Consider the following 12,158-nt stretch of genomic DNA (forward strand, 5'->3'; position numbering starts at 1 on the left):
AGGAATCATAAATCCACTAAAAAGCATCAACAAAAATATCTCAGATTTATGGTATACTTTGTAAACTATTTAATGTCTTATTCACAACATCATTATTTTAGCCATTTTACATTTACTGAAGAAACGAAAATTCAAAAGTGAAGTGATTTGCCCAAAGTCATAGACTCCATTCCATGATAAATCTGGATAAATCACATTTTACTAATATATCAATAGGCTCTGTTTTAGTTGAATTTATAATCTCATAAAGGACAACATAATTTACATGACATATTACAACAGAAAATGATCAACTATTTACCAGTTATAAATAGGAGTATACTAGTTACTATACTAATATACATTAGTGCCCAAGTCCCCACCCCATACAGGCTTCAAGGAAAAGTACAGAACAGAGAATTGAGATTCTTCAAGTTGGAGAGGTAGGAGATAAAACAGTGATAGCATCATGGATAGGGGAGTTCTAGTCTTCTCTTTGGCCATTTTTAAGAAATTTGTGATTTAAGTCTCTAGTATCATATTCCTCTTGAATTCTTTTATCAACACAAATGGAGTTTGGATGGAATTGTAAATCCATTGTTAAAAGTAATAATAATAGCTCATAGTTGGGTGATGCTCTAAGATTAATTGCATTTTACTTGTATTAGCTCATATATCCTCATAATAACACCATGGAATAGGAGCAATTATTAATCTCATTTGATTAGTAAGGATTTTGAGACAAGTTAAGAGATATGCCCAAAGGCCATATAGTTAGTAAGGATTTGAGGCTGGAGATAAATACCTTCTGATTCCCATTCCGGAATTTTACCAAGTATGCTGTCTCCTGTAGGTGATTATTCTACATATGGAAATTAGCATGCACATACTAGAATGCTGTGTACCCAAGACATGATAAATATGTTTATTCCTTATTAATGAGGAGGAAGATAATGATGATGATGATAATCATCAAATAAGTGAAGCTGGTGAGAATATCATAATATGCTTAAAGCATTATTCAACTTATACAAAATAGTTCTATGCCACTTTTTAAGAAATGTGTTTAAAGAAACAACATGGTATAACAGCAGGAACAGTAAATTTAAGAATCAAAAGCCCAGAATTTAAGTTCCAGCCCCATCATTTTCTATCCTTGTGCGCTAGGGCAAAGTCATCTCTAAGATTCAATCTCCTCACCTGTAAAAATGGAAATATTATTATTGGTCTCACAAGATTACTGTGATAAAAATACTTTGTATATTGTAAAACTATTAAATGTGATCAATATAATGTGAAATATATATGTGCATAAATATATACATATATAATGTGAAATATAATTATAAAAAGGGAAGTATACCAATATTGAGACGAAACATGATATGGTGAGAGCTAAACTAAGACCAAAAGACTTTGTGCATCCAGTCCACATCTGATACACTGACTATATTATGGTGATTAAGTCTCAACCTCTCAAGGCCCCAGGCAAGTAAGATGATATGTCACCAAATATTTTCTGATCTGTACAGGTAAGGAAGATACTATCTATTTGATCTCAGGCATGTCCCTTAACTTTTCTGAGTTTCCTTATTTATAAAATGGGGAGTTTGGTTCCTTCCAGCTCTGAATCTATAATCTTATAATCCTATAAAATCATTTTTTGATTAAATCCATTCCTCCTCACCACACAAAATAACCCTCTATCTTTAAGTTTAAATTATGCTGAATTACTTTTTCACATACATAGTTTCATCACAATTCTAAATCTGGGGTATACAAGTTTTTCAATAACAATAGCTATCCTTTATATTGTATGTACTGTGACAGGCATTGTTCTAAACACATATATATTATTGCATTTGATACTTTCAACTAAGAGTACTTGTAGATACTATTATTATCTTCATTTTACAATTGAGGAAACTGATGCAGATAGCAATTAAGTAATGTTCTCAGTAAGACTCAGCAACAGTGTGAGTTTGGATTTGAACTTTTGTTTTTTTGATTCCAGGCCCAGCACTCTATGTACTGCACCAACTAATTGCCTTTTTTAATACTTTGGTAACTATATTTCAATACAATTAATTTCTTTGGTAATTTTTTATTAGGTTTGTCCTACAACTAATTCTGAATCCCTAATAATTTAAAAAATCTGGGAGCTCAAGAAAAACTGCATCAAGTCTTAGATGTATAATAAGTGTAATCTTCTATGACTGAAAAATGATAAAAAAAATAATGCTTTAAAGTAAAAAATATATATTATTAAAATAACTAAAAATGTATTAGCAACCAAATTTCTTTATTCTTTTAGTTTTAAAAATATTTTCAACATTGGAGAGAAAAGTCTTACCTTCCAAATTTTCAATTTTTTCAATGTTGTTCAAAGCTAAATTCAGATACTGCAATTTCTTTAGTCTGCTAATATTTTCTGAAATAAGCCAATAATTAAATTAGTTTTGATTATAAAACATTTTGTACACATCAAATGGTTCACACAGACAGGCCAAATGAAGCAATCTCTTAAGTCAGAGCTGCTAGCATGAGAAGTACTGAAGGATAGGGGCTCAGTCATGATTCCTTATTGTCACATTACTGTTATCATTTAAGAAAAGATCAACATTATTATTTTCGTAAAGTAAATTAGCAAAGTGAACAATACTTTGTCAATTAGTGAAAAGATAAGGTTTTTTTAAATTGTGTCTTACATTTGTACTCCATCTAGCCTGAACAATAAAAAGAATTACTTGCTATAGAAATGTAAAAACCTAGCTTCTAAATTCTAATAATGGTTAACATTTACATAGGGCCATATGACTTAGTAAATGCTTTCCTTACAAGCAGCTAATGAAGAAAAAGATTAAATACTTCACTTCACAAATGATGACAAAACTACACAGAGAGGTGATGTCACTAAAACAAGATCAGTGGCTTAGTAAATGAGAGGGTCAGAATAGGAAATGAGATATTTGGAGCTAAGTTCAATATTTCCACTATGCTGTTTCTCAGTTCAAAAATCATCTAAAACCAATAAACATATGAGTTTATGTCTGACTTGCCAATGACTGAGTGAATAAATGAGTATAAATATATTTAATTTATATGTTGCAGTTATCTATTACAGAGAGCTATTATAAGAAGGCACAATCTACAGTCTAATTAATATGTATCTTCACTGACATTTGAAAATTCTGACATACAAACTGTGCATACCCTTTGATCCAGCAGTGCTACTACTAGGCTTATATCCCAAAGAGATACTAAAGAAGGGAAAAGGACCTATATGTGCCAAAATGTTTGTGGCAGCCCTTTTTATAGGGGCAAGAAACTGGAAAATGAATGGATGACCATCAATTGGAGAATGGCTGAATAAATTGTGGTATATAAAGTTATGGAATATTATTGTTCTGTAAGAAATGACCAGCAGGATGAATACAGAGAGGACTGGAGAGACTTACATGAACTGATGCTAAGTGAAATGAGCAGAACCAGAAGATCATTATATACTTCAACAACGATACTGTATAAGAATGTATTTTGATGGAAGTGGATTTCTTTAACAAAGAGAAGATCTAACTCAGTTCCAGTTGATCAATGATGGACAGAAGCAGCTACACCCAGAGAAGGAACACTGGGAAATGAATGTAAACTATTTGCATTTCTGTTTTTCTTCCCATTAATTTTTACCTTCTGAATCCAATTCTCCCTGTGCAACAGGAGAGCTGTTTGGTTCTGCACACATATATTGTATCTAGGATATATTATAACATATTTAACATGTATAAGACTGCTTGCCATCTAAAGGAGGGGGTGGAGGGAGAGAAGGGAAAAGTCAGAACAGAAGTGAGTGCAAGGGATAATGTTGTAAAAAATTACCCAGGCATGGGTTCTGTCAATAAAAAGTTATAATAATAAAAAAATAAAGAAAATTCTGATATAAGGGAGAAACTCTATAGCTTTTAAATTAAAATGATGGGACCTCAAATAGATTTTGTAATAACAAATTCAGCTATGATCCCATTAGTAAAAGACCCTTAGCCTCTTTAAGGAACCTTCCTCTGAGTTTGGAATCTGCTCTGTAGATGACAGTGACCCTGAAAGGTTCTGAAGAGTATGAGATAATCCAAGATAGACAGATGAATAAATACATCTAGGGAAACCACCTAGGGGCTATTTTGACATAAGATTTAGAACTAAAAGAGACCTTAGAAGTCATCTCATTTAATCCTTTCATTTTATGGATGAGGAAGCTGAAACCCAAAGAAGGAACATGGCTTGCTCAAGATCAAACAGGCTATAACAAAACTGGAATTCTAATCCCTGTCTACAAACTTACAAGGTGATGAAGTTTTCAACTTAGGCTCTGAAAGTGAAAGCATAGAAACATAAAAGAGATTATTGAGAGGTGGGGAGAAGGAATTGGATTGAATGAAATCACTGAGTGAATATGGAAGGAGGTGGAGGCTAAAATCATAAATAACTCAAGTTTTGATCCTGAGTAACAGGAGGAATTAATAGAAATAGGAAATTTAAGGACAAGCAGTTTGGGAAGCAAGATGAGGGATTGGATTTCCAGATATGTTGAGTTTCTGTGGAATATGTAAGTTGAAATGCCAAGCAGGCTGTTGGGGGGAAAAAAAAACTCAGGAGATAAATGAGGGCTGTAAAACAAAAATGGGATTTGCCAACATGTATGTGAATGCTTAATCTGAGAACTAGATGATATCCATGGAGAAAAATGCAGAGAACCAAGAAAAATGTCCAAAATAGGGACAAGCGTGTACATGTGAAAGCCAGAGGAGTGAGTTAGGGATTCAGGAGTATCTAGTGTAAAAGTAAATCCACAATAGTATGGCATCTTGCAGCCAAGGAGCACATTGATGCCATGCAATAGTTGAAGAAAATATATAATGATAATTGGCCCCACTCTATTCTGGTGATTAGAAAGGCTTTTATCATAGGATTTGGTCGGTTGCTGTGCTTGGTTCTCAAAGAGGACCAAAACGACATCACTATGTTAGAGTCAAGTTACAGTGTGTCTGACTATGGCTGATCAGACACACTAACTCGTAAGGCATCGGTCGGACACCAGTAGTCCATATGGATATCTGGGGTGCCTTCTCTAATTTTGCACATCTCATGTTTCTTCTGAGCTAATTCAGTTCTGCTTTGCTCACAGAGCCCAGCACCTTCTCTGATGAGGGCCTGCCATGCTGGGTGGTCCTGGGCCAATGTCTTCCCTGGTCAGCCATTGCATCTTGAGTCATCACAGGATTTAGGACTGAAATGATCACTAAAAGTATAGTTTCATTGGAATAGAGGGATTATAACCAGATTCCAGAGAGTTAAGAAAAGAGTCCCATTATGCAAAGGAAAAATAACAAAATCTTGTATAGTTAAAAATATTTGGAAATAAAAATTAAAACTTTTCAACAATTCTTGGGATAGCATACTACCATTTATTAGTTTTAAAAGAAGCAGCTATGAAAATGAAGAAACTGAGAAACTATTTTAAAACTGTACAATTAGTACTAAACTTCAATGTCCCAATGCATAAAGGCTGGTGATTTGACGTAACAGCCTTTTAATTCAACTATGTGCCAGAACTTCTAATTTTTACTAAAGATCATTGAAATAATTATTTAAAGAAATCTGTAACATTTCAGTGTCTAGTAAAAAGTAATGTAAAGTCTAAGTTTTTCACAAACAAATCTAAATTATTCATAAATAACAACAGCAACAGAAAACTCAAATTTTAAAATTTCATACTATATGTACCCCACAGCTTACAAAACCCCAAAAATCTTTTTCATAAGCCAATATTTACATTAATAGGACATTGCTTACATGTGTAGCAAGGTGACATTTCAAACCTTCCCTGTCTTCAACCTCAATAGAAATCTTTGTTTCTTCATCTGAACTAAAAAAAAATTTCATTCCTAACTATAATTTAATAATGGACTTTTCTGTATAATTATTTGTGTATATATCTAGCACATCTATCTTTATACACTATGAGAGTACCAACCATTTCTTTTGCAGGCATTCACCAGTGTGACTTGTTTTGGACATGAATACTTGTGACCCCAATGAAACTTTTTCTCCATGAGGCCTTCCCCAACCACACCAGCTGGTAGTGAATTCCCTGCATTTATATTCTAATAGCACATTTGATCTATTATATATACATATTCTAATTTGAATTCCATTTATCTTAGCTTAACTACTTATCTGACTACCCTAGACTAAACTTCATGAAACAAAAGCTGTTTTATTTATCTTCATATAACCTCGAGTGCCTAACATATATTTTATATGACATTTTCAAGGATCTGTTACTTTATTAGTGAAGATACTCCCTCACTAACAAAAACCCAATCTCTTTTGTATATAAGTAAGATTTTAAATTGTTGTGATAAACTAAATTTATAAATTCACCTAGTGATTAACCTAGTGATAAACTTCTTTGAACTTAGAAATATTGGCCCTCAGAAAACAGATTGTGTATGTGTGTATATATATATATATATATATATAGAGAGAGAGAGAGAGAGAGAGAGAGAGAGAGAGAGAGAGAGAGAGAGAGAATGTATTATACATATATGTATATTTCATGGGAATATACATAGCGCACACACACTGTGGTATATGTGTGTGTGTATATATATATTTATCATAAAGTCTGTTGTAGAAACCATATGTAAAACCTCTTCTATTTAGTAGGATGAACCTATCCTGGCATAATCTTTGAGAATTAGTCACTTTCACACTACAATGACCCATCTGAGTAGAGCTTTAAAAAACAAATAACTCATCTTAGTTGCTTAATAAATATTTCCTGCTTCTAATCAACTCCAGTAATAATTTCTTCCCATCACTTCCATCTTTATTTGGACAATAAACACTATAATAATAATAATGATGATGATAATCATGCAGCACTTTGTGACAAAGAACTACTACCATTTCCAATAATCTTCAACACCTCTCCCAGTTCCTTCATGTTCCCTTGGCCTGGAAGAGTAAAGTAAACATTTGGCTAATCTTAGGGACATATCCTTTTTAATTGCTAAACTTTCTAGCTAAGTCACATGGAGTCACAGCAAAAACTCAAGGTTAAAAATTGCTAAATGAGATACACTTCATTTTTCTACCTTTGTAAACTCTCTGATGAAAGATATGACATATAGCTGAGCTGATTAATAGATGGTGAAGGCAGATAATAAATTCAGCAATCCCTGAATAAAAGAGTTATCTTGACTTGTACTTTGAACTATCTTTTCTAGTTCTACATAAAAGATTGATGCTTCCTTTGAGAAGGATGTTTAATTCAAAAATGCTAAAGAGAGAGAGAGAGAGAGAGAGAGAGAGAGAGAAAATTACCCAAAACTTACCAATTTTTGCTATGAGATTATTTTGAAGGTAGAGAATTTTTAAATCCTGACACCATTTGTCAACATTTTCTAGTCTTTCAATTTCTTGTTGGTGCAAGGAGAGTTCCTCCAAGGAAAAAATTTCAGAGTCGTTATGTTCTGCATTTCGCCTAATAAGATCTTCAGTAACTGAAAAACAATTTGTCATTATTATACATATTTCATTCAAAATAGCCTACTGTTTACTGATTTATGAAAGGAATAGTTAACTCTTCACCTAGAAAATCAATTCTTTGCCCTTAAAAAATTCTCAAAAACATGCACTACAACAGTATTAAAATTTAAGTTTGTAATAATAAGGTCCAAATGCCCAACAATTATTATTACTCAATGTAACATCTGTGGGACAAGGGAACATGATACCATCATCATCAGTCAGTCAATTATTAAGTATCTACCATGTGCCTGGCCAGAAAAGCAAAGAAAAGCAAAAGGCAGTCTCTGATTTCAAGGAGTTCACAATCTAGCATGGATTTACAAAAAATAAAACATGAAGGATAATTTGGAGATATTCAATAGAGGGAAAACATCAGAACATTGGGGGTTCAAGAAAAGCTTCCTGTGGAAGGTGAGACTTGAGCTGAAACTTGAAGGAAGCCAGGGGACAGCAATGAGAGTTCTAGTTGTAGGAGTATGGTGTCAGGAAACAATCTGTAGGAAACATAGAAAGTGATTGGAGAGCAGAGTACACATAGTGAAAATGGAGAAGGTATTTAAAATGTAAGATAAGGAAGAGAGAAGGGATGAGGATAGAGAGGCCTTTGAAGAAAGGACAAAAAGCATGAGGGTTAAGAAAAGCCCAATGAACTCAACCATCAGTCAATCAACCAGAATTTTTAAGCTCCATGTGTGAGGCACTAAGTTCTGGGGATACAGAGAAAGGTAAAAACCTTTTTAAAAAGGTAAAAAGGTCCTGTCTTCAAGAAGTTAATATATTAATAATGAAGCCAATATGAAGACAACTACAAACATAAAAGATGTATTCAGAGAAAATGGGAGGCGATCTCAAGGGAAAGATTAGCAGTGGAGGTTGTGGAACAGTGAGATGGGAAAGGACTCTTACATAAACTGAGAGTTCAGGTGAGTCTTGAAAGGAGCCAGTGAAGACGTCACGAAACACAAGTGAGAGTATTCCAGTCATGGGGAACAGCCAGCAAAAGGCAATGAGATGGGATATGGAAAGTCATATCGTTCAAGAAATGAGCCCAGGGTTACTGAATAAGAGTGGTAAAGTCAAGTGCAAGAAGAATGGAAAGGTAGAAAGGTGAAGGGATTTAATGTCAAACAGGATTTAATATTTGATCTTGGAAGTAACAGGGAGCCACTGGTATTTATTGAGTAGAGAAGTGATAATAGTCAGGTCTGCATTGTTGAGAAATTACCTGGAGCGAGAAGAGATTCTAGAAGGCAGAGAAAAGTAAACAAGAAGGTTATTACAATAATCCAGGTTTGAGATCACGGGAATAGATAGGTTAGTATTTTAAGTCTACATAGGGAGTTGAAGATGGCATCTAGCGTGTTGTGAACTTGATTAACAGGCAGGGTGAAGATACTTTTGATGGAAATGGGGAATTTCAGAAGAAAGGAGATTTGAGAGGAAAGATTATGAATTTTGTTCAGGACAAAATTAACTTTAAATATTTATGGGACATCCAATTTACAATACTAAAAAGGCAACTGGCAATGCAAAATTGGAGGTCATAAAAGAGGTTAGAACAGGATAAAATAATATGAGAATTATCTAAGGAGATAAACACTGAATCCATAGAAGTATATGTTATCACCAAGGGAGACAGAATAAAGGGAGAAGAAAAAGGGGATGTAGACAGACCTTTAGAGGACTTCCATACTTAATGGCTATGCCTTAAGAGGAAGATCCAGGAGATAAGATTGAGAAGGAGTGGGAAGGAAGAGATCCAGAAGAGATCCAGTCATGAAAAACAAAAGATGAGAATATCCAGGAAAAGAGAATCATCAATCATGTCAAAGGCTACCAACAAATCAAGGATGGGAGAGGAAGGCCCTTCTATTTTGCACTTAAGAAGTCATTGTAACTTTGGAGAAAGCATTTCAACTGCGTGACGAGGTCAGGAGCCAAACTGCAGAAAGTTTAGAAGAGAATGAGAGGAAAAGTAAAGACATTGATTGTAGACAGATTTCTCCAGGAGGCCAGCCACAAAAGGTAGGAGGCCAGCCACAAAAGGTAGGAGGCATACAGAATGAGAACTAGCACAGATGGTCAGATTAAGGGAAAGTTTTTTCAGGACAGAGGTAGGAGAGGTGGGTGAGAGAGAAGAGAGAATGGTATGTAGGCAGTAGGGAAGCAGGCTACACAGAGAATGAAGATTAGTGAGAAAATAGGGATGATAGAGGCAGGGTGGCAAGCTACTACAGAGAGGCTGGATTGAGTTAAGGATAGAGATGGGATCGCCTTGACAAAAAGGGTCATTTATTCATGTGAGATAGATATGAGGAGAAATAGTGAGTAAAGATCACTGAATAATGGAAAATGAGGCAGCTCTCAACAAATGATCTCTATTTCCAGTTGGAGTATTAAGCAGGGTCCTCAGCCATGTGAGGCTTGAGGTGGGATGAAAAATTTTGGAACAGCTGCTATGGTGGGTGAGATAGGGAATAAATTAAGGAGGTATAAAGGACTGCCTTTATTACAATGAGGACTCAGTTGAGATTATATAACAAATTTGGAAGGGATCTAATCAGTACAATTTTGTTTAGTAACACAAATAGGAATAAAGAAAGAAGATTGTAAAAGTAGTTCAAGGATAGAGCTTGGCAAGATAAGATCTGGTACAGGATAAAAGGACAACAGACTCCAGGATAAAAGATAGTATAAAGTTGAGTCAGTTCACAAAGTGTTCTAAATGGGGAAGAGAGGAGATTGTAGCCAATGGAGGGATGACAGCCTTGGAAAGAACTGAAGACTGTAGAAACCCGACATCGAGAATATTGAACAAGTTTAGTGGTCACAAGGCAGAGGGAAAAATAGAATAATAGAAAATTATGATCCAATAAAATAGTTTCAGAGTTAATGTACATGGAAATGAATACTTCTGGATTATAGGAAGACCAAATATATTACCATATCAGTTTGTAACTGAGATGGAAAAGAAAAATAGATTGTGGGAAATAAGTGAATCGAGGAACTGGGAAGTTAAGATATTTGAGGAAATATCATCATGTATGTTGAATTCATCTACACCAAGGCAGGCATTGGGATGAGAGAAAGATTATGAATGGACACTAAATTCACAGAAAATGGAAGGAGAAGATATATTAGCTATCAGAATCTAGATTGGAGGATAAATATGGATTGAGTGATCCTCAAAGAAGATTAAGTTACTGAATGATGATGGTAGTTGGAAAGTCTGGATGGAGCAAGGTGATGGTAATTATGCCAGAGTAGATCAGAAAAAGTATTAGTGTGCAGAACTGAAGATACCATTGAGATTGAACAAGATAAATTTGTAGCCAACTTGTTCTGTATGCAGTTAAAATGATTTCCTCCAGCTGCATTTAGCAGCATATGAATAGGAATAGAAAAGGCAGATGATATGAATAAAGATAAGGATAGGACAAGGAGACCAAAGAGCCAAAGGTAGAGAATGACCTGGGAGTTAATAGATGGAGCAAGATGACAGATTTGCATGGAGGGAGCTCCAAGGAAGATGCATCATTACGGATGTATGAAACCATAGTGATGACTCAATAGAAGATAGGAACGCTGACATAAATAACACTCCCAAATGTCAAATAAAAGAAAAGCTAATTGGACCAAACTGTTGCACCAGTTTACTTACTACTACTGGTGAGTTCTTATGGCAGACATTAAGCATGTTAAGGAACTTCTTTAACCTTCCTGCAAAGGAATTGTCTTCAATACTCTAAATCTTATTAAACTGGCAACACTTGTCTCAATTTTCAGTATTGATACTTTCAACAGGTTAAAGGGGCTATGAAGATGAGATTGGCCACACCCTATTACACTTTTATAGCTACACAATTATAGCACCAGAATGGCACTGGTCCAGGAAAATAAAAATAAGTAATCTGATTGGTTTGGTTTAGGTCTGGATTAGTTTTTTGATTTTTTTTTTTTTTTGGCTGAGGCAATTGGGGTTAAATGACTTGCGCAGGGTCACACACCTAGGAAGTATTAAGTGTCTAAGGCCACATTTGAACTCAAATCCTCCTAACTTCAGTGCTCTATCCACTGTGCCATCTAGCTGCAATTTTTGATTTTTTTTAAAGGACCCAGTGAAACTCAAGACAAAGTTTTTCACAGATGAAGACAAGAATCAGAACATGAATGATATTGTTGAGATAAATATTGATAACAATGGAAAAGATAAACTGACAGAAATTAAAAATGCTATATAAATATAAAAACACCATGTTTTCTATACTTTAACATATTTAACATGTATGGAACTACCTGCCATCTAGGGGATAGAGGGAAGGAGGGAAAAAGTTGAAACAGAAGTTTTTGCAAGGGTCAAAGCTGAAAAATTACCCATACTTTGTATATAAAAAGCTATACTTAAAAAAAAACATACCATGTTTTCCAAGTTTATAAAGAAAAAAAAAGGGGTACATCTCAAGTTTAACAAAATTTTTACTTATCACTTTAGAGCGACACTGAAGGAAGGTGGATAAATTGAAAGGTACTATCAATAAATAGTTAAATCACCTTAAAATAAGATATTTCAGAAACAAATGAAAAGGGTA

At 34.4% G+C, this 12,158-nt stretch overlaps 1 protein-coding gene across 2 annotated transcripts in view; it reads right to left on the reverse strand.

Annotated features, from left to right (window-relative positions):
• Window positions 1-12,158, reverse strand: part of DNAAF11 (dynein axonemal assembly factor 11) — a 95,524-nt gene that overhangs the window by 70,833 nt on the left and 12,533 nt on the right. For both annotated transcript variants that reach the window (XM_051971106.1, XM_051971105.1), the window contains exons 2-3: window positions 7,374-7,541; window positions 2,333-2,410 (exon numbers count right to left, since the gene is read on the reverse strand). In XM_051971106.1, coding sequence (XP_051827066.1) covers window positions 2,333-2,410; window positions 7,374-7,541 — 246 coding nt within the window. The remainder of the gene's footprint in view (window positions 1-2,332; window positions 2,411-7,373; window positions 7,542-12,158) is intronic.

This window comes from Antechinus flavipes, chromosome 1 (genome assembly GCF_016432865.1).
Source record: "Antechinus flavipes isolate AdamAnt ecotype Samford, QLD, Australia chromosome 1, AdamAnt_v2, whole genome shotgun sequence".
Classification (NCBI taxonomy): Eukaryota; Metazoa; Chordata; class Mammalia; order Dasyuromorphia; family Dasyuridae; genus Antechinus; species Antechinus flavipes.